Source organism: Cyanistes caeruleus, chromosome 9, assembly GCF_971803275.1.
Source record: "Cyanistes caeruleus chromosome 9, bCyaCae1.hap1.1, whole genome shotgun sequence".
Classification (NCBI taxonomy): Eukaryota; Metazoa; Chordata; class Aves; order Passeriformes; family Paridae; genus Cyanistes; species Cyanistes caeruleus.
Window position 1 is genome coordinate 9,658,351 of NC_141709.1, and position 22,884 is coordinate 9,681,234.

The 22,884-nt window shown below is 40.9% G+C and overlaps 1 protein-coding gene across 1 annotated transcript in view; it reads left to right on the forward strand.

Moving 5' to 3' along the window:
- The window catches only part of LOC147651542 (coiled-coil domain-containing protein 180-like), a 28,868-nt gene extending 9,695 nt beyond the window's left edge, over nt 1–19,173 (forward strand). Inside the window, exons 12-32 of the mRNA XM_086841986.1 lie at nt 14–129; nt 897–1,053; nt 1,473–1,536; nt 2,173–2,405; nt 2,960–3,177; nt 3,693–3,868; nt 4,612–4,680; nt 4,947–5,151; nt 5,664–5,810; nt 6,080–6,224; nt 6,436–6,552; nt 7,003–7,125; nt 8,039–8,152; nt 8,819–9,090; nt 9,652–9,707; nt 14,795–14,876; nt 15,880–15,951; nt 17,104–17,255; nt 17,609–17,769; nt 18,544–18,681; nt 19,009–19,173. Coding sequence (XP_086698112.1) covers nt 14–129; nt 897–1,053; nt 1,473–1,536; nt 2,173–2,405; nt 2,960–3,177; nt 3,693–3,868; nt 4,612–4,680; nt 4,947–5,151; nt 5,664–5,810; nt 6,080–6,224; nt 6,436–6,552; nt 7,003–7,125; nt 8,039–8,152; nt 8,819–9,090; nt 9,652–9,707; nt 14,795–14,876; nt 15,880–15,951; nt 17,104–17,255; nt 17,609–17,769; nt 18,544–18,681; nt 19,009–19,101 — 2,910 coding nt within the window. The 3' untranslated portion in view covers nt 19,102–19,173. The remainder of the gene's footprint in view (nt 1–13; nt 130–896; nt 1,054–1,472; nt 1,537–2,172; nt 2,406–2,959; nt 3,178–3,692; nt 3,869–4,611; nt 4,681–4,946; nt 5,152–5,663; nt 5,811–6,079; nt 6,225–6,435; nt 6,553–7,002; nt 7,126–8,038; nt 8,153–8,818; nt 9,091–9,651; nt 9,708–14,794; nt 14,877–15,879; nt 15,952–17,103; nt 17,256–17,608; nt 17,770–18,543; nt 18,682–19,008) is intronic.
- The last annotated feature ends 3,711 nt before the right edge of the window (nt 19,174–22,884 follow it).

Below are 22,884 nucleotides of genomic sequence, written 5' to 3' on the forward strand. Positions count from 1 at the left end.
CATGTGGCCTTAGATGATGAAAGATAATCTGGATACAAGTTTGGAAAAAATGAAGATGGCAAGCTGTGAAGAAGAGCTGAAGCAATATTTGGAGAAAGCCCTTTCCTCTTTAGATCAAATTAGAACTAGGTATGAGTTTTGTATTGTAAACTTAAAAAGTAAAGCATATTTTAACGCTGGTTGTACTACTTAGGTCTTGTTTATGCTATTGTGTGAAGGTATGGGAAAAGACTGCTTTTTACTTCATGTAAGAATATAAAATAATGTACATATTGAACAAGGTTAAGGCAAATAATACCCACCGTTTAGGAATGGGACAAAGGGAGACTGCTATCATTCAAAAACCACACTCATTTGAGCAGTTAAAAGAAAGTCAGAGGTAACAGACCAAGTGAAAATACAAGTCCAGATTGCAGAAATGGAATGTAACCTATCTGAACATATACATAAATTCCCCATAATTATTTTTGTTTAGGAGACAAAGCAAATGCAAATGTAAATGAAAACAAGTGTGAGCATTGATTTTTCTTGAATCAAGATGTAGCTTTATTTTCAAGTAAGAAGAAGATGAACCAGAAAGGCTCAGTCGCAGCTGAGCACAGTGCAGAACTAACATGGAAGACAATATTTTAACATCTTTTATGTAAGCAGTGTTTGTATGGTTCCCCATCCAAAAGGAAGGATGTAAAAGGCTTTACTATAAATATTTCTTAACTTTTGTGCATTTATTTATTTGTAATGAACTAATCTCTAACAAGCCAGAATGTGATTGTATTCAGTGTAAACAGGTCAATCGCAACATTTAGCCTAAAGGTTTTATGAGACTGATCAGAAGGTCAGATTTAGATTTAAAGGCACTGTAATCATACTGAATTTTATTTCTATACATACTTGAGTCTCTCAAACAGTGACCTTAAATTGGACAGGAATGAGACACTCAAGCAAATTGTAATGGATGAAGTAATGGCTTACCCAAAAGCTATTTTGTGGGAATTGATTTCTTATAGTATATCCATCAGCCAGCATTTTAGTGTGAAGGAAATCTCCAAACAGGTAAAAAGAAAATATCTACTGGTTTAGAACCTTATTAGTGTATTCATTTTTCACTTTAGAGAAAATTTACCTTTAAAATCCAGATTATATAAAGTATTGTTTCAGCCATTGAATAAAGTGCTTTTGGTAGAGATAGCAGAGGGAAAACAAAACATTTCTCAGTCCCACTTTTAACTCTGTCCTTGTTACAAACGGCATTTTAGCAAATCCATTTGCCTTTTGAACAAAGAACTACAAGGTAATAGACTTAAAATAATCTATTTGAGTGTTACAGGTTCTTTAGATAGTAAGTGATCTATTCAAGACTATCATATCTTACTGAAATAGAAACATTTTGAGAAGGAATATGGGTTTCTTATAAGCAAATCCATATTTTAAAACAGTGTGGTAGGTATTTTTTGTTGTTGTTTTGGTTTTAGAACTTGCAAGGCACGATAGACTCCACAGTTCAAGATCAAAATAATACCTCAACAGTCCAAACAGGTATTTCTGCTTACTTGTTTTTCAATTTCTATTTCTTTGGACTGTAACCAGTAGAAGTCTGCTTTAATTGTAAGTAACTAGTTGAGGCTTCAGAAGCTGAACAAACAGTGGAGCAGCAAGCTGAGAGCATTGTGCAAGGAGAGGAAAATCAGAGTATCCTGAGTTGGAAGGGAATTGCAGGGATCATGAAAGTCCAGCTCTTGGCTTTGCACAGACATCCCAACAATCCCAACGTGTGCATCCCTGAGAGCATTGTCCAAATGTTTCTGGAGCTCTGGCAGCCTTGGGGCTGTGCCCATTCCCTGGGCAGCCTGTTCAGTGCCTACCACCCACTGAGGGAAGAACCTTTTCCTAGTACCTAGTCTAATCCTCCCCTGGCACAGCTCCAGGCATTCCCTTGGGTCCTGTCCCTGGTCACACAGAGCAGAAATTAAAGTTGCCCCTCTATTGCCTTCGAGAGGAGCTGCAGCCCCCAGTGAGGTGTGACCTCAGTCTCCTCTCTCCAGCTGAGCCAAATGCCCTCAGCCACTTGTATGGTTTCCACTCCAGAGCCTTCACTATCTCTGTGTTCCTCCTTTGGACTTCTCTAGCAGCTTTAGGTCTTTCTAACATTGTGGCATCCAAAATTACCCCCAGGGCTCGAAGCAAGGACATCCCAGCCCAGAGCAGAGCAGGACAATGGCCTCTCTCAACTGGTGCCAGAAGATAGGGACAGTTGTCAAAAATCAGCTGGAGAAACAAACTTAATGGAGAAGCAGGTGATCTTGGCACAGGAAATTGCAGAAACAGAGGAAGAAGAAGATGAGGAGAGTGTTCCTCATAAAAGTGAAGAAAATGAGCATGCAGAACAGGGACTAAGAATTATGCAGGTAAGTGAGCAAGAGAATACATTTGAAAGTGAAGGCAGTCTTGACCAAAATAAAGAGGAATAGGAAGTCTTTTTGCTGAGAATGAATAAAAGTCCTTTTTTGCTTAGTTTGTATACAAAGCACCCAGGGCTCTAGATCCTTTTATGGGAAAATGGAGTGTATAAAACAGTTCACAACCATTCTTTTTGATAATTTTTCATAATTTTTTTTTTCTAATCCGTCTTTCATCACAGTGTTCTCAGCCTGTAGTGAATGATTTAAGCTAAGTATTTGTACCTACGTATTAGTTTTTCCGTTTCCATGAATTTATTACCGTAACAAAAACGTTTTCAAACATTGTTGACTCTGCCTATGTCTTGCTGGCATATATATAAATAAATATATAAATATATAAATATACAAATATATAAATATTGCCAGAACTGTGTAAATGTCCAAATTAAGAATGAGAACATTATTCTAAATATCCTGAGGATTCCTAGACTAGCTGGTGCGCTGTTAATTCTATGCTGATACCTTTAAAAGTAACGTGATAATTTCCCACTGTTTCCCAGTCAGCATCCAAGAGCAGCGAGGCAGAAAGTGCTGAAATTGCCACGGAGATTTTCTCCACTGCTAGTGGAAACACTTTTACTGTTCTTGGAGTTGAAGAGGCAGGAAAGAGTGACATCACAGAGAGTTACCTTACAAGTTTTGAAATAGAAGAATCCCTTCCTATGTATCTGAAATATGTACTTCTCACAGAAGCCATGTTTGTCAAGCTGAAGGAAAGGTAAGTAGAAAACAAATTCTGTTCTTTCCCTTTATGTAACACACAAATTTCAGCTGCTTAGAAGAAACATTAGACTACAGAGGAAAAGTTATCTAATTAGTGTTGTATAATTAGATATTTATATTGTTAGCTATTTAATTATAAAATTGATTGTACAATTATTACATTAATCCACTTTTGAAATTCATACAAATACGAGAAAATGTTTATATTGCTTTGTATCCATGGCTGTCAAAGTACCATAAAAACATTTACCTTTACAGAATATTCATCATTTAAGGAAAATTATCTAGTGAGACAAGTAATTTGCCCAAATTCCCTGCAAAGCCTTGAAGGTAAAATGCCTGGTACTCAGTAATATGCAGCTAGCTCAAAAATTCTACCAGTATTATGCAAATGGTACTGAAACCATACCTTCCTATAGCCAGAAGTTAAATTCTTAGAAATTATGTATTTAATAAATCCTTACTTATTATTTGCTGTTCCTCACCATAATATTTCTTTTTCAATCATAGGATTCGCCTCTGCTTTTTTGAGCACTTGGAGAAATGGTTTGCAGAATCCTTGTCAAACTCCTATGTCTTTGTAGCTGCCAAGAAAGAGGAGCTGAATTCAAAACTTCTGCTGCATCTTAAGTTGCATCAAGGAAAGCAGGAGGATATACAGACAAAAATCTACAATGTTCGAGCTGGTATTGACTTTTTTTTTGTATTCTGAGCATCGCATGTGTTCCTAACATGATGGTCCTAAGTGGGCCAAAATCTGTTCCAGCACTAGTTGACTTAGTAGTAGAAGACAATAGAAAGCAGTTGGCTGTCAAGAATTCCCAGTATATTATGTTACTTACATATTTTTAAAATGATATTTCTTTTCTATAGCTCTTCCTGGTTTGTGCTGTGTTATTTTTGGAAAAATAGACAGTAGTGCCTTGATTAACAACTGGATTGCAGAAGATACTGAACATTCTATTGTCAATGTTTGTGAATTCTCATCCACCTTGAAATTATTTAACAAGAGTCTGTGCTGTACAAAAAATATTTTAAAAGTATTGCAGGAAAAGAAATTAGCAAGTTGGGAGAGCCAAAATGTCAGGGCCAAGCTTCTGAAAACATGAGAGGGAGGATTTAACTCTGTGAAATAGCATTGAGCAGCTACAGAGCATCGTCTAATTAAAACTCCTTTTGCATAGGAAGTGTCAAGTTTTTATGGTGAGAAAAAGGGATTTTAGACAGGTTTCTTGGTCTTTAACACATAAGCAAAAATTTCTGCTTTTGGAGAGCAGGCAAATAATTTTTCAATTTCCCTTTTTCTGCAAAGAGGACAGGTGCTTCTTCTGGCAGCTTTCTTCAGGTGGTTGCCTGGCTCTTGATTTATCCAGCTATCATTCTGGAAGAGAGACCAAAACTGACTTTTTTCCTTCCCTCACAAAACTAGGAAAAGTGAATGATTTTCCATTAAAAAATATGGCCATTGGTTTTGTTACGAGACTGAGAACAGAGAGATAAATGGAGATGTCAGCAATGACCAAAACTAAAGGAAAAAGAATGCTTGGAGCAGACAAGAGACACATGTGGTTTGAATGGATTAGGAGCTGTTAAGGATCTGTGTCTTCCACAGGAGAAAAGTCAAAGAAACCAAATGGAATGTATTTAATTTGTATATTTCAGCTACTATGAGGTATGGCTTTGTTTTATTTTGCTGCTGCTGCTGCTGGTCACAGGTTGACTGGGCATAGTGATAGTTCACAGTAAACAGGGAATAATGTTCCTGTTGTAAACTTCCTTTCTTCTCAGAGGAACTGTCACTTCACAAAGAGCATCTTGAGCGCCACTGTGCAGTACTGGCAGAAGGCCTGGAAAAGGAGAGAGCTGAATTCCTCAGATTTTCAGACCAGCTAAATAACCTCAACACACACTTCAATTCCCGAGTCAGTCACTTGGAGTTTGAGTTGCTCCACGCTCCTGTGACTGAGCAGTAAGTGTGCCACTGCTGTTGCTGTGAATCTCCCTAGTTAAATACTCCTGATTTCTGTCTGAGGTGTTTATGGTTTGCATTCTGAACCTGTTCTTTCATATGTTAGTGCTCTTCAATGAAGACTACTTGATAAAACTTGAAAACATGTAAAGAATTTCATTCTCTTGCCCTGAAGAAATTAAAATCAGGACTGAACACCTGGAAATTTTCATCTGACAGTCTTTAAGTAGAAAAGATGTTTCATTGGTTTAGATTTTATCCAGTTTACTGAACATGCACTGTAAGAGCAGCTGACTAATTGTTTTTGAAGAAAAAGACGCAATAGTATCAGCTGTTGCTGATACCTTCCATGGGTTCATCCAAACCATCCCAACTTGGGGAGCTGCTTTGAGAGTCATAAATCACTTCTGAGTCCTCAGATTTGCTCATGTCTTTACAGCCAGCAGTTGTTGAATCATTGTGTTGTGTTCCTTTACAGACATCTTTCCTTATCTTTTATTATTTGCTGTTAGGTCAGCTTCTTCCAGCAACAGTCTGGAATCAGAGCTCCAGAACCACCTGGAGTCAATCAGGGTTACTGTGAGAAGTTACCAGCAGCACTTGGAGGAAGCATTAGGAAAATTAAGGGATTCAAATGTGGATTTTCTCAAAAGTTGCAGGTATATAGATTTCATAGAAGTGTTGTTTATAAATGGTGACTGAGTTCTGGGAATCAGCGTTTGTTGCATAGGCAGAAGAGTAAAAGTAAATTTTATTTTGTTATTCATCTAGTTTCCCATTTAAAAAAATAAATGCATCTTGTTAAACCACAATTATTATGCTGTTTTCATCACATTTGTGTTGATATATATGTTTCAGGGCTGTTGAGCTGAAACAGTCTTGGGGAAAAAGATGACTCACAGCCAATTGTTTTTATGTTTGCTTTCAGATTATTTTCAGAGGTCGGTAACTTTTCTTCTGAGGAGGTAAAGTGTTTCAGCAAGTGTCTTCAGAAAGAAAGTAAAGAAATTGACTCCTTTGAAAGTTCAATCAAAACAGATGTGGAGCAAATAAAATCGAGCTGCTTGGAGCAGGTATGCAGAATTACATTATTTCAAATTATGTTTTCTGTTGACATATTTGATGGGATTTGCAGTCAGCCTGCTTTCAGATTAGAACTGTAAATCTGTTCTGTTTGGCAATTACATGATGGAAAAAATTAGTAAAAATGGCAAGGTCTATCACTTCAGTTTTAAAAAGTGAAAAATTATCTTGTTCTGTCTTTTGTTTCTGACACTCTTAAAGGCTACAGAACTGTTCAAGCAGTCTCAAAAAAGGTTTGCTTCTCTCTCTCTGAGTCGAGCCTTTATGAGGAAGGTCCATCAATCTTTGAGGAGGTTACGACAGCAAATCAAATCAGAGGTACAAACAGAAACATCAGAACTTTGCTTAAATTCGTTATAATAATTTTCTTTTTTATACCTTTGAGGAGATTTTGGCTGAATTCATAGTGGACAAATATTACATTATTTTTATGTTGATTTCAAACCTGTTTTCTATCTATCTGCTATTTTCAGCAGTCACTATCTGCTGAAAAGCTTATTTTTAATAGTGCTGACACTGTGCTGGCACGCTATGGCCTTGCAGCACATTGAGTGTATACATCTGAACTCACCAGCATTTTTGTGTGGTGCAGCAAACAACGTGAAGCATTGCTTTTGTGAATTACTGTTTTCAGCTTCTCCTCTGAGTACCAGGGATTTTTAACCAGTTTTTATCAGTGGTTCTAATGGTCTAATGGTAATGAAAGTGGAGCCTCTGAAACTCCTGTGGATGGGGACTTTACTTCTCTGGTGTTTGCTTCTGCTTTAGGTAGCGAATTCCAATTTGCAGTCAGCCACATTAAAGTCTTACCTGGAAAAGCTCCAGCAGAAGAGAGATGCTTATGTTCGTTCTACTGCAGATAAAGAAGTAACTTCTCATCAGCATAAAATGGTACTTAATTTGATTTGTTATTAATTGTTATTAATTTGGTAAAAAGTAGTATTTTTGAGGAAGACTTACATTTCCTCATATTTGGGGCTGGGCAGGAACACAGAATTTTTGCTCAGAAAGATCCTTGTCCTGGATTCAGCTGGGATGGAGTTAATTTCTTCTCAGTAGCTGTTGCAGTGTTGTGTTTTGGGTTCAGAATGAGAATGGTGTTGATAAATCAGTTTTTGCTAAGTTGTACTTATCCTAAGTCAAGGACTTTTTTTCCTTGTCTCCTGCTCTGTCACTCAGGGGGTTCACAAAGGAAACTGGGAGGGAGCATAGCTGAGACAGGTGACCCAAACTGGCCAAAGGGATATTGCAGCCCATGGGATGTCACATCCAGTCTGTAAACTGGGAGAGTTATCTGGGAGGGGCAGTCTGGGTTCAGGAAGGGGCTCTGGCATCGGTCAGCAGGTGGTGATGGTATTGTGCATCACTTGTTTTTCACTTACTATTATTGTTATTATAGCTGTTGTTACTATTATTATTATTATTATTACTATTTATTTATTTACCATTATCACTGTATTTCACTTTACTTTCAATTATTAAACTGTTCTTATCTCAATATACATGTTGGCCTTTGATTCTGCTCCTCATTTCACCAGGGCAAGGAGGGAGAGAAGGAGGGTTGAGTTGTGCAGTGCTTAATTTCTAGCTGGGTTTAAAACCACCATAGTCCTTTTTGGACAACCTGTTTTCCTGTTTACCAAACCAAAACCTCAGCCTCGTATACAATCTCATTTCTTCCATGTATGTGTACATAAACTGGTGGCAGAACAGAGGCAAATATGTTGTTTGCAAGAGTCAGCATGTTTGAAAAGGTTAGAACAGTTAGTTTAGTAAATACCATCTGTCTTACCATCTTTTTCAGGCTTTAACTTCTGAAAAGTTGTATGATTTTGCCAGAGAGGTGTTGGAACAGCTGAAAAAGAGGAGCAAGTGCCTTGACTGCTTCTTAGTAAAAGCAAAGATTCCACATGCCACTGTAAGATAACATTCACATTCTCTATTTCCTTTAATATGAAGAGAATTTTCTTGTGTACATACTTTAATGGCTTTTCAGAATCTGTGCTTTGAATTTTCAAATGAAAAAAGAATCTGCATTATGCCAAGATGTCAGAGACACTGTAACATTAGGACAGCCTTTTTAAGAGGCTGAGTAAATCACCAAGTCTACAGAACGCTGAAAGAGATGCATGGCATTGCAGTGAGTTGCTCAGTTCTTCACAAGAGTTTGTTTTCAAGGTGTAACACTATTCAGAGGTACATATTTCACAGGTTTCTTTTTTTTTTTTTTTAAATCCCAGATGTGTCCTGAAGGGATTTTGTTTTTATCAAATGGGGCTTGTTTTCTTTCCTCCCTTTTCTGGAAATTCTGTCTTTATTTTGTAATCTCAGTGGATCATTGTTTTAAGAGTATATCCTTAAATACTGTTTATGATGATTATGAGAACCTACTCTTAACTGCTTAGAAGTGTTTTAGAGCTGTATAGCTGTAACAACATTGCTGACAAAAAATTTACTTTAGCCTGTGAAGCAAGATACTGTCCATTTAGAAAATCTGCTTTAGTAGCCGGTCATTACATGGAATGCTTTCACTAACTGCCTGCTACAGTCTACAGGGCTTCCTTTATCTTTCTTCCCATTTCAGGAGGACTTCACTACTCCTGACACAGATGGGACATTGCAAGGGGACTTAACAACTCTTGACATGAATGGGAGGTTACAAGATTCCTTTGCTCCTGCTGTCCCAGAGATGAGAGCAAAAAAGAGCTCTCATTGCAGAGAAGATAGTCTCAGAGATGAGAGCAAAAGGATGGTGATGGGACCGGATCCTGACAAATTCCCTTTGTTAAATCCAAGCAGAATGGATACATCTATGTTTAATGATTTGGCAATAAATGTTATCAAAAATTTATCTGGGTAAGTACTTGTTTGCCTAAAGGTATTTTTCTTTCCTTGTCTTTATTTATATTTCCTTTGCCCAGAACTAGTGAATAGACTGGTCATAGGTAATACTACTATGTATTTTCTGATCTAACTTTAAAAATTAGTCTAGCTGAGACTGCTTTCTTTTTAAAACCAATATTTCTCATAGCCAAATATATTTTTGAGTAATAAGTGACATCTAGTATACAATGATAAATTTCAGGTATTTAAGTTTTGTCTTCTAGAGATTTATTTTAGTTAAAAGGTGATTATCTGCTGCATAGTTGACTGAATATAAAAAGTGTAAAATGAAGACTATGACAAATGTTTGATTTGCAAATAGTATTTTAATGTAGTTTTGCTTGTGGAAATTCCAAAATACCAGTTAAACAAATCAGTCCCATGAAATTACTTCTATGTACACTGTCAGTTGTGAAAGTAATCCTATCTGTTACATATGAGCTCAGAAATTTAGCTCAGCACGTGACAGGGATAGAGAGCATGCCTTGTTTGCTATTTGTTATTCAGTAGTACTTAATTTGGTTTTTTTTTTAGATTTGACCTATCAAAAAAATCCCCAAACCTAAACCGCGGGAGGACAAATGATCCAGGTGTGCCTGTATTTCTTTTAATATTTTCTTTTCATCTAAACTGCAGTGTTGGGAAGGTAGAATTAGAAAGAAATTATAAATGTGACTTTGTAGCCAGAAAGGCTAAGGAAGAAATACAAATGATAGCACGGTTTGAATAATTCAAAGAAACCAACCGGGCTGGTATGCCAGAACACATTCTTTCCTGCAATAAAACCAAGCTGAGACCCCTCATCCCAGCCTTATAAGGAAAGGTCTGTAGGACCCTGAGATAACTAAAAATATGCAAAAATAGCGATTTCTATAGGTTGTACACAAATGTTACTATATTAGTATACTTAGAAAGATTGGTTAGTTAAGGAATAGAATATTCAAAGGTATAGGTTATATAAGTAGTGGTATAGAAGAGCTCGGTCTCTTTTTGCTTTCTTTTTTCTCTTTTTTTGCTCTCTTTTTGCTCTCTTTTTTCTCTTGCCTTCTCTCTTTTCTCTCTTGCGCTCTCTCTTTTTTCTGTCTCTCTACCTCTCTACCCCACGCCCTGAAATAAACTTCTAACATTTAACTCGATTATAGAGGTCTTTGCCGTGTCTCTGACCGTCCCCAGAAAGCGTCTCCTACAGATTGGCGAGCCAGCCAGGAGCAGATCGTTTTCTTCAGCTGTAAGAGACCCTCATGGACGGTAACTAACACTTATCTGTCGTGCCTGCCTTCCCAGTACCGTGAGCAAGGACCACGCTGCTTAGCAGCGAGTTGGGCCGAAGCTCTTTAAAGTTGCAAGGGGAGTTCCTGAGTCCAGAGACGCTGAGGATCGGTGTCTTTTGGAGCTCTGGGAGGCTCAGCCCGGGATTGGAGCACAGCGAGGTGCCTGGCACCGCTTGGTGCTGTGCTGGAAAGGGGTTCTGAGCTCGCTGCAGTGTTGCAAAGCAACAGCTAGAAGCGGAGCTTGGTGAAGGAACCCGAAAAGCAGCGTCTGGAGCCGCAGCAGGGGAGCCTGGCCAGCCCCCACGAGAAGCTGGGATTGGATACGCTGTTTTCTCCGGTACTGAGGTTAGTGCGCACAAGTTTTAATCATGGGACAATCTTACTCTATTCACGACAGAGACCTCTATAAGCGACTAAAACATTTATTACGCTCTGAGTCCAATAATTTACCGAAACAAGAGCTAAAAGATCTTTTAGAATGGACTCTACTTAACTTCCCCAACGCTGACCGTTCAGCTGTATTTACTAGAGATTTTTGGGACACGGTCGGTATTAAACTCTTTAATAATATCTCACACCGCGATATGACAGCCGCGCAGCTGGTCCCAGCGTGCAGAACTCTGGTAGAACTCTTTCATAATAAGCAACAACCATCAGTGGCTGTCGCGTCGGATCCAGTCCCTACTACGCGTTTGTCCCTGGCCACGGAGACCCGAAACGTGGCCAGGCCCGTTCCGGCCCCCCGAAACTCAGCGACATCCGCAGTTCCGCGCGTCCCTTCCCCACCCCCCCCAGCCCCCGTGATTTCGCAATCTGTTCCGGTGATCCCATCCCCCTCGGCGGACCCTGCGGCCCCCGCCCCTGCTCCCCCTCCCCCTCCCGATACTGTTCCCGCCCCCAGTGTGGCAAGCGGCGAGCTCCCCGCTCCCTCCAGAAGCCCCGTCTCCGCTGTCACAACCCCCGCGCTGCCCACCCCCGGCTCTGCCCTCGCGGTGCACCCCGCCCCTCCCGCTCCCGTCACTGGTGCGACCCCGCCCCTTGACTCCGCCCCTGCGCCTCCGCCCAGCGATGTCATCGTAGCTCCTCCCCCCGTCGGTGCTGTCGCCTCAACTCCACCACCCCTCCTCCCCACCGGAGAATCTCCCGCTCCTCCCCCGCTGCACCCTGCGGCCGTCATTGCGGCTACTGCCTATATTCTATCTGCGTTACAAAATCACACTTCAGCCTCTTCCTTAACTCTTCCACTACCTCCTGTCACCGCGGAGTCAGCCCCGCCGGCCGCAGCGGGTCACACCTCGGCCCCTGAGCCGACACAGACCACTGCTGCCTCGATCTCGTTGTTTCATTTTTCTCCGCCTCCCATTTTGCCGCGACCCGTAGACATTCCAGCCTCCGCTGCCCGGTCCACCCCGGCCGCCTCAGCTCCTTCTGCTGTTTCTCTCTGGCCACGCGGTCCCGAGCCGCAGCAGGTCCCGGTTCTGTCTGCCACGAGGGCGGCCACCACCGACCCTGGACCGGAACTTACACAAACGCAGTGTCAGCCACAGGTTTCCACACGGTCACAAAACACCGCGCTACTCCCGCCAGCGTCTGGTCCTGTGTATTCCCCCGATCCTCTACCAGACCCGGCTGTAATATCACCAAGACCTGCCGCTTCGCTGTCAGATGCCCCCGCGTATTACAACTGCGAACAACTAAAACCTGCTTTCCTGCCCCCGGCCGTGCCGCAGCTCCCAGAGGCTTATCCGCAAGTCCAGCACCCCGTTCTGCCCCCTGACCGTCCCCTATCGCAGCTGCTGTCAGCCGACACTACAACTACAAGGCCGCTGCTACACCTGGCTACACAAAAGGTACAAAAGGAAAGGGGAATTTCTAACTCAGTATCTGCATTAATAAATACAGGAGAGACAGTGAACTATTCTATGCATGCAACAGCTAATCCCCTGACTTTACCACTTCAAAGTGAGATTGTAAAATCCGAAGCTCCACTACACATAAATTCCCAAGAATGTTATGATGATAGCCAACTTACAAACTGGCTGGAAGTTAAAAGACAAATTTGCAAAGAAGAAAACATAAACCCCCTAGCAATGCCGGTGTTATTTAGTCAGCAGGCGGGCGGTCCAAGAACATGGACAGCTATTCCACCCCAGGAGATAAAAGAACTGCGAAAAGCGATAAAGGACAGTGGCATTTGCTCTCCATATTTTAAACAACTACTGAAAAGTACACTAGAAGAGCATACTCTCACACCCAATGACTGCAAAAATCTTGCTAGCATTACCCTTACAGATTCGCAATTTATGCTATGGGAATTGAAATGGAAGAGACTACTCAGAAATGTATTGGACAATTATAGACGTAGTAATGATCCAGATTTGCGTGCTCTCACCCTGTCAAAGCTCACAGGTGAACCTCCAGATGACCGAAATGAAAAAGCTTATAACCTTATTAGCCAAGAAGCCTCTGAGCCATTCACAACATTTGTGGATCGTGTAATTCAAGCTGCTGAACGCCAGTGTGGTGATGATATAGCCCGTCCAATTATGATACGGGACATTATCGAAAATAATGCTAATGCCGAATGTAAGAAGGTGATCAAAGCCCTGGGAAAAGAAAAGCCAACAGTGCCAGAAATGATAGACGCTTGTAACAAAATAGGAAGTCCACAACATGTCGCAGCAATTCAAGCAACTGAATTGGGGAGAACCTTAGGGGAGAAGCTGGAAAAAGCTCTTTTAGCACAAACATCACAAGCTGCAGTAATCGCGGCTCAAGCAGAGGCACGAGATCAAAAGCTCACTGAAACCCTACTGCACATCGAAGTCTGCTGAAACCTCCACACCAGCCAGTGAACCTGCAAAAAAGAGCCAAGAAGCAGACGCCCAAGCCTGATCTACGCAGAATCTTCAAGAAGAAAGTGATCTACCAGAAGCAGCTCAAGAAAAAAAAATGGAGTTCTGTCGTTTACCCAAGTGCATGTTGTTTTTATCTTTTTGTTTTAATCTGTATAGTGATAATTGTAGTTTTAATAGCTATACCTTGTATACTCCAATGCATGCAGAAACTAATGAGTAGAACCGTATCTAATATCTTAGTTATTCATAGACAAAACGGGGGAGATGTTGGGAAGGTAGAATTAGAAAGAAATTATAAATGTGACTTTGTAGCCAGAAAGGCTAAGGAAGAAATACAAATGATAGCACGGTTTGAATAATTCAAAGAAACCAACCGGGCTGGTATGCCAGAACACATTCTTTCCTGCAATAAAACCAAGCTGAGACCCCTCATCCCAGCCTTATAAGGAAAGGTCTGTAGGACCCTGAGATAACTAAAAATATGCAAAAATAGCGATTTCTATAGGTTGTACACAAATGTTACTATATTAGTATACTTAGAAAGATTGGTTAGTTAAGGAATAGAATATTCAAAGGTATAGGTTATATAAGTAGTGGTATAGAAGAGCTCGGTCTCTTTTTGCTTTCTTTTTTCTCTTTTTTTGCTCTCTTTTTGCTCTCTTTTTTCTCTTGCCTTCTCTCTTTTCTCTCTTGCGCTCTCTCTTTTTTCTGTCTCTCTACCTCTCTACCCCACGCCCTGAAATAAACTTCTAACATTTAACTCGATTATAGAGGTCTTTGCCGTGTCTCTGACCGTCCCCAGAAAGCGTCTCCTACACTGCAGTTCCCGGCATTTTACTGCACATGGTCCAGGCCAATGGCTTCTATGCTAGGAACTCTGAGATAGTTGTGCTTCTCACCTCTTTTCCTGGACATTTTTACTTAGATTAAGATGATTTTGAATTCCTAAAACAATGAAAGCTGCAGAATGAGATAATAATGTTATAAAGAGTACCTGTGATAGCAACAGGGAAGCAGGGTTGAGAAAAGAAGTGGTGCAAAAATCATGAAATATATAGGGAATCAGTGTATTCTCACAGTGTATTATCATCTACTCCAAAGTGAGCACAGAGGTAACCCTAGATGCTCCCTGCCTAGTGTTCCCATTTCCTCATGTCTCTTCTGCAGACCTTGACTCCTCCAGCCATTTCCAAAGCTTTCACATTTACAAGTCCCCATGACCACTAATACTATGAATGTAGCCCACTCATTCTCCTTATTAACCTGCCTCAAATTTGCTTTACATCTCTTCCATTTACCATGTATTTTCTGTGACATTCCTGGGACTCATGCCCCAGCTCATAACCTTTATTGCTGTTGCCACTTCTGAGTTACTTCAGGCCTGTCTGACAGAAATGATTGCTCCTGTTGTTGTCCCCTACATATTATAAGGAAACATTATAGAAATAAGAATACAGTATACATATACACATCAAAAACTTCAGTTGGTTGGCATTTATGCAATATCCTTCTTCTTCCCTTGTTAACTATAAGCAATTCTTCCCCCAGTAAGGAAGAGGGTATCTGATGCACATTCTCAGAAGTCTTCTAGCAAGAGTTCATCTCGGGGTGAAACAACGAGAAAAAAAAGGTGAGACCCATAAAGTGAGGAATTCCATTTAAAGTATTCCTATGCAAGAATTTACCTAGACTTGATCTATACACTGAAAGATTCATACTGCTTATTTGTATTGCCCTTCTTTCCATCTACGGCTTATCCCTTGGAATCTCTTACCTCTTTATGTCCACATGATCAGCTTTGTGGGATTTTTTCCCCACATTTTGACTGGAAAAACATTTTTCTTTTTCTCCTTCAATCTGCTGCAATTTTGTATTTTGCAGTTGTTGAAATACAGACTAACCCTTAAATCAGTGGGGCTGAATTTTCAGGTGTGTCTAAATAGTTTGTCTTCAGCTTAGTCCACAGATTGAGGAAATGAGCTACTGTAATAGTGAAAACAACAATAAATTTTTGAACAAGTGAGAGTTTAGAGGAGAATTCTGAGAATCATTTTCCATCAAAATACTCTATTTATATTGTCATGGTTTGATAATGGTATTCCCCAATTTTGCACTCCTACCAAAACACTCCAAACCGTGTGCCACTTTCTCACTCCCCTTTCCCTACAGCAGCTGGAGAGGAAAATTGGAGGAACAAAAGGTGAAGATAAGGTTGAGATAAGAACAATTTACTAGAAAGAGCAATGAGATTAAAAGAAGAACAGTAACAGCAGTGATGTTAATAGCAAAGTGTACAAGAGAGGCAAGCGATTCTCATGTGAATGCTCACCACAAGGAAACCCGTGACAGTACCCGACTGCCACCACATTCCCCAACAGCAGGGACCCTTCCACCCACCCCCACAATGATGAGAGGTGGTAGGGAATAACTTCCAGGTCCTGCTCATATCCCCTCCAGGCTGCTGTAGAAATTAACCCTGTCCTGGCCAGAACCATAGAATACTAGTTTTGGAGTTACCTTTTTTTCTAATTTTTCTTTAGTTTCATGTCTGTTGTATGATTGACTAGCTCAAATCATCAGTCAGAGAGGAAAACACTTGTGGATAGTTTAAAATTAATGTTTTTCCTTTCCAGTGAAAAAGGCAGGAAATCTCTTACCAGGGACGAGAGAGCACAGATCCTTGGAAAGAAACCTCCAAAGTCTGAGTGAGTCGTATATTTCCAGAACAAGAAATTAATCTATAAAAAACCTGGAGGTATGTATGTATGTATGTATCATTGTGACCTATAGAATTCACTAGTGAAGGTATTTAGCCTTGATATTTATAGGTCAAAGTACTTCCAGAGCACTTCCTTTTTGCAGCATCGTAAGAGTGAAGATCTAAGCCACCTAGTTCATTCTGTCTAATGTCTGAAGTGGGGGGTCTTACTGGAGCCCATTTTGTACATTTATAAGAAGTGGGTGGGGAATGTAAAATAGCCTCTGCTTCAATTCTTTTCACACCTAAGAAGACAAATACATTTTATGTCTTCATTCTTGTGCTCAGTGTTCCATTAGCAGGATAAACAATGAGCAAACAGGTTCCATTCCCTTTCTCTAAGAAAATTATCATATTGTTTCTGGATCTGTGCAGCTGTACTCCATAGAACTGAGATATTTTATACATGCCATACAAAACTATTAAGATTAGTGCTTAAGATATTTAAGCATTTGAGAATTTTATTCCATATTCTTTTTCAGTATAATTCCAGTAAACAGCTCAACCCACCTTCAAATATTTTTTCTTTATCTAAAATGCATACTTAGTTCTTTGGGCACAGGAATTTGGCTAAGATCACTTTTTTTGACAGTGGCATGGCAGTGCTCTCCAGTGAGCAATTACAATAGCTCCTTGTCCTCGCTGCATCTGAAGAGAATCTGTGCTAATGTGGGGAAAAGTTCTTAGGCATTCTGAATATTGGTTTGTGTATGCTCTGAAAAGCATACGGAAATTAATCTGAACAAAATATTTGGAAAAACAGTGAATATTGCCAGTGTGATTATTTAACAGTTTGATCATCAATTTAAATTTTTAAATTTTTTTTGGTTTTCAGTACTTTGAAGGGGATTATTACGAATATTCTCTGGAAGGGTAACAACACCTTGCTCTGCCTTGGTGAGGGTAAGGAAATGTCATGTTCTTTAGTCAGTTCTGCTTTCATAGGTGTATTCTTGTGTCAGAGAAATAATTTGATTCTTTCAATGTTTGGCAGACAGTCCAAAAATTTTCCTTTCCTCTCCTACTCTTATATACCTAGATGTGACATGTTTAAATGTATTGTCATCATTTTTTTCTGGTTTATCTTTCCCTTCTGCAGCAGTTCTATGGAGAAAAGAAGAATCCTCAGATGGGAATGCTTGAAGATCTACACCTCTTCATGTACATTTGAACATTGGGCAGAAATGCTCAGAGTGAAACTGCTGTCATACCAAAGGCAGACAGATGATTACTATAATTTCTGTCTTACAGGTAAATTCATTCAGTTCAGATTTGCATTTCCTTGTGTATGTAATTTTCAGTATATAAGCTGAAAATTGCAGTGACCAAGAATTATGTCGTTGTAATCAATCACACTCAGTGAAAAACTCCAGTTGACTTTACTGGAAATGGAGCCAATATTCTTTTCTATGTATTATCAGCTACAAAAAGTGTAGCAGAAGGGCACTTGACTAAGTTAAAAGACCTGTACAAAGTCACATCTTTGTGCAAGTGTATGTTTCTGAAAGCATTGCACCTAGAAGAAGAATGTCAGGGACGTGATCTATGTGAGAGAAAATTCCAGGCTGTTTGTGTCATATACACACCCTGTCTTTTCCAAAAAGAATTTCGGGATCAGCTGAAGTGGTTTGAGGAGGAGCTCTCTTCTGTTTCCCAACTGGTCGTGGAAAGTCTTTTAAAAGAACATGAGCAGAAACTCAGCCCTTTTACTGGTCATATTCAGCATCTCTTCAACAGACAGCTGAAAGAGTGGGAGGATGTGAAGGTATGTATCATGAATATATTGGAATACTTTTTAGTGTAACCAATGCCAAGGGCATCAGATTGATAAAATTTTACTTTTCTCATTACCAGTGTTTGCTTCATCACTCTCTGCTGAGCTGAGCACAGATGTAATTTCTGTGTTTGCAGTCTGCTTAGTTCTCCTGGAAGCTTTGTATTTCGTGGAACTCTGTCCCTTCTCTCCCACCTTTCAGCTCTGGGCTGCCTCTTTCTAATCTTCTCAGCTCTGCCTGTCATCTTACACTTGGATTCTCAATCCAAAGTGAGGGCTGTGACCTTGTGGTGTGGCCAGACAGCTCCTACTGTATGGGTGCACTCCTTTGTAAGAACGATGATGTAGGGATAATGAAATACTGTTATTTACCATCATTCATAGAAGTGGCATATTTTGTCAAGTAATATCAGAACTGAGAACAGAATCATAATGGAGATCATGTAGAAAATGCTACAGTGTCTTGAGATGACACCTTGAGTATTAAAAATATTACAAATATTGAGATATAAAAAATATCTTACTTACCACGTGGTAGATGATTTTTTGTTGAAAATAAATCCCAAAATGAGAGCAGGGGCCAGCAGAGAGGCATTTTGGTGCATATTGTACTGCAGAGTTTATATCCAGACAGCCAAGAAGTAGCTCCATTTTCCTTGTCTCTCTGAATACCTTTATAGAAAATGTTTGTAGTCTACTTCCTTTTTATGGCTGTCAGTACATTCTTTACTGAAGGCATTTCTTTCTTTACATATTTGCTTAAAGACTGTGCATCGGAGAAAATTACATTACTCCCTAGGACACCCAAATAACTCCCTTCAGCTGGAGGCTTTGTGCCAAGAGGAAATAAAAAGGCAAAAAGATCAAACTGATGGTATTCACCTCAACACAAAGATGCTGCAGGTAATTGTAAAGTCCTTGCTTAATATGAACCTAAATGTTGCATTTGGAAAGGAGGGTGTATTTTGGATACATTTTTCCTCCCCATCTGTCTTGGTTTGAAAAGACAGGTGTCTGCTAAGGAGGGCAGAAACCTTCCTTATAAAAATAAAAAAATACAAAAACAAAAGAAAAAGAATCCACTGGCAGAATCAGTGTACAACCTGACACCCTGTTGGTCAGGGTGTTGGTAGCAGTCTGATTAAATAGTGGCTGCAGTCCTCCTGGAGTGACAGATGTGGTTCTGTTGAAGCAATGATTCCATAGAAAGGGTGTAGTTCTCCTCTGAAGGTCTGGTGGTGTAGGTGGATCCAGTCTTCCTCTGGGAGTTCAGTGGAGAAAGGCTGCTTGTGGTGTTCCAAGTCTCAGATTATATCCAGGTAGGAATGCTTGGCTCCTCCCTCTGGGTGGAGCATCTCACAATGGGATGATGTAATTTTATCAGTCCTGCAGTGAGAATTAATAGCTCGTTAACAGAAGATATCCCCCTGGATGGAGGATGGGTTGTGGAAGAGATAAAGAACACTGCCACAGCAGGTTTTAACAGCTGGGCCATTAAGAGAAGATATCTCTTATGATATGAGTTATGAGGGATGGGTCATGAAAGAGGTAAAGAACACTGCAGCACCAGGTTTTCACAGATGGTAATAGAATACATACTTTTTGTTAAATCTTTTATTGCAACTGAAGATACCATCCAAAGGAAACTTGAAATTTTTTTAAGTTTAGGCAATCCTGCACATTTATTGCTAAACTTTTAAGTGATGTACTGTCAGCATTAGATCAGTATAGACATAAATACATCTGCATACATAGAAGTGCTGAGATACATTGTAGAACTTAACTGTATTTTGTATCATTCATAGAACCTATTGACTATGAGCTTAATGGTGGGTGGGAGTATTGGCTGTGGTGGTGACATCCTCTGGTTGTTCTCTTACTTCCAGACAACAGATACCTGGAAGAGTTTCTTCTCTGTGTATTTTATTAGTGCAAATAATTGTCACTTTTCTACACAAGATGAAGAACTGAAATAAGCTGAATTTACAGGAGAGATTCAGCAATCAAAATACTTTCTCCCCTTTGCCCCCTGGGTTAATTAAAGGTTGGTTCCCCAGCATTAAAGCCCATTGTTTAGTTCTCTCAGGCCACTTATTCCATATTCTACACTGTCTGCAGAGTACTGGTATTTTGAATTCCAAAGTAGTATCTCCTTCTATTCCTAGCTCTGCATACAGACACAGAAACACAAAAACCCTGTTTAAGAGGAACACTGTTGCTATCCTTCTCCCTGATGGGACCCCTCTGTCCCACCCCCCGTGGTGCCTGCTCGTCTCTGGGCACAGGCAGTGGAGGGGGTCCTGGAGTGGATACAACACGGACTCAAAGTATCTAGACACAGGAGGCTCAAACTTGCTGGAATAATCCCGGGTTTATTGTCTGTCGTCCATCCGGGGCAAGAGAGAGAGCGAAATGCTCTGGGTCTTATCTCTTATACCAGGGGGCAGGGGTGATTAGGGGATGCAGGGAGGTCACAGCCAATGGGAAGGGGCGGGGGGGAGGGAAAGAAGGTTTTCAGGTAGGAACTAACATTACACAAACCAGAGGTGAGTTTTACCCTTGGGAGGTACCAAGATTTTTAGATGCACTACAACACCTCACCCTTTTCTGTTATACAAAAATGAGAAACATGGATTTGAGTAAGAGGTAGGTTATTTTAAAAAAAAAAAAAGGAAACAGAAATTTTTTAAAACATATTCACAGCCAAAGTATGCAGGTCAGGGGCTAGAGAGGTTTCTTCTTGCTCTCTGCAGCGGCGTCTTCTCTTGGAAGCAACAGCCACTTGCTTCTCTTCTCTTCTTGCTGGTGCTGGATTCTTTGGAATAAAAGGTTTTACCCATTTCTGAGGAATCCATCGGGGGCCTGAAGGGGTGGATACACACGCGTAGCCTCGCCCCCAGGTGACAAGTTCAGAGGGACCCTTGGTTTGCCAAGTTTCAGGGTCCCTGATTAACACCGGTGGATGCTGTGACAATTTAAACTGATCACCACTGTTAAAATGCCGAGTTACAGGAGGATTCATGTTCTCAAATGAGCAGTTTGGGAAGTTAATGGTAAACAGAGCTTTACAGAGTTTCTGTTGGGGAGACATCCACACTGCCTCGCTACCTTGCCTGGCTAGGACTTGTTTGAGCGTCTGGTGTGTACGCTCGATTACAGCCTGACCTGTGGGGGAGTGGGGGATGCCAGTTTTATGTTCCACTCCCCACTGCTGGACAAATTCCAGGAACTCCTTGGATTTATACGCTGGGCCATTATCTGTTTTAATTTCTTTAGGGATTCCCAATACGGAAAAGGCCTGTACTAAGTGTTGTTTAGCATGCACAGACTTTTCTCCTGCATGAGCAGAGGCATACACCGCTCCTGAGTATGTATCAATACTCACATGTACATACTTAAGGCGACCAAAACTGGGAATGTGAGTGATATCTGTTTGCCACACCTCACAGCTCTTAAGGCCTCTGGGATTAACCCCGATGCCTAATGATGGCACTGCCTGGAGCTGACAATTGGGACAGGTAGCCACGATGGCTTTGGCCTGATTCCGTGTCAGCTGGAACTGACCAATCAGTCCTGGCACATTTTGATGATATTGCTGGTGACTTATTTTTTTGCCTGCTGAAACACATCAGGGAGACATACCTTTTTGGCTGGGGCAGCAAGGGAATCAGCCTTCCGGTTCCCCTCAGCGATTCCACCTGGCAATGGGGTGTGCGATCTTATATGCATCACATAGAAAGGTTGTTCTCTATTCGAGACCAAGTAAATCAGTTTTGAAAGCAATCTAAAGAGATGTTTGTTCTCAATGTCCTTGAGAACTGCCTGTTCCGCTCTGGACACCACTCCTGCTACGTAGGCTGAGTCAGTAACTAAATTAATTGGTTCTGAAAATTTTTCAAAGGCTCTCACGACCGCAGCTAGTTCAGCTATCTGGGGTGACCCCTCTACAAACTCAACATCAGCTTCCCAAAGCTGAGTCTGTGGATTTCTCCAGGTCATCACCGACTTGTTGGATGTCTCAGATGCATCAGTGAACACTGTGAGAGCCTTGAGTGGCCTCCGGCTCCTTTTCTCACGAGGAATGAGGTGGAATTCCTCATGAAACAATTTGTGTGATGGTGCATGAACTGAAATTTGCCCACTATAGCTGTCCAGAGCTAACTGGAGGTTAGCATTGCTCTGCAGCAGATGCTCAAACATCTCTTTGGTCAGTCTCTCAGGGGAGTTCTTCCCTTCTCCAGAGAGCCTGACTGGGAGGTGAATACACATAAAGTCACAACCTGCCAGTTCCCGCAGCCTTACCCTGGCCTTTTGAATCAGCTGAGCCATCAGCTCTTGTGGCTTGGTGATAGTCTTGGGTCTTTGATGGGAGAGGAAAACCCATTCTATTATTAAGAGTGGGTCTCTCTGCCCTTCGGCCCATTGGAATATTAACCCATGTAGGTGTGGCAATTTCCCCAGGACAATAAATTTGAAAGGCAGCTCAGGTTTGAAGCGGTGTGCCTGTCTTTCTGTCAAGGCCTTTTGTGCCTTTTCAATTACAGTTTTTGCTTCTGGAGTCAGCTTTCTAGGAGACAGTAACTCTCTTTCCCCTTTTAATAAATTGAGTAGGGGGCTCAGGTCCTCATTGGTGAGACCTAGCCAGGGTCTGACCCAGTTTAGTGACCTGCATAGAGAATGAAAATCTGCTAGAGTTTTAGGATTACCAATAATTTCCAATTTTTGTGGAACAACAGTCCGTGCTGTAATTTGCAGGCCCAGGTATTTCCAAGGTGGCATCCTTTGAACTTTGTCTTCCTGCAATTGGAATCCAGCAGAGGTTAAAACTTTAACCACTAGGTCAAGAATATCTTTCAGTATGTTGTTATTGGGACAGCATATTAAAATATTGTCCATATAATGCAAAATGATAGCCTCTCTCTTTTCAGCACGCACTGAGGACAGCAATGACCCCACATACCACTGGCAGATGAAGGGGCTGGCTTTCATCCCCTGAGGTAATACTGTCCTGTGGTACCGTTTCATTGGAGCTTCCCTGTTAATGGTAGGAATGGGAAAGGCAAACCTTGGTGCATCCTCTGGATGCAGGGGAATTTGAAAAAAGCA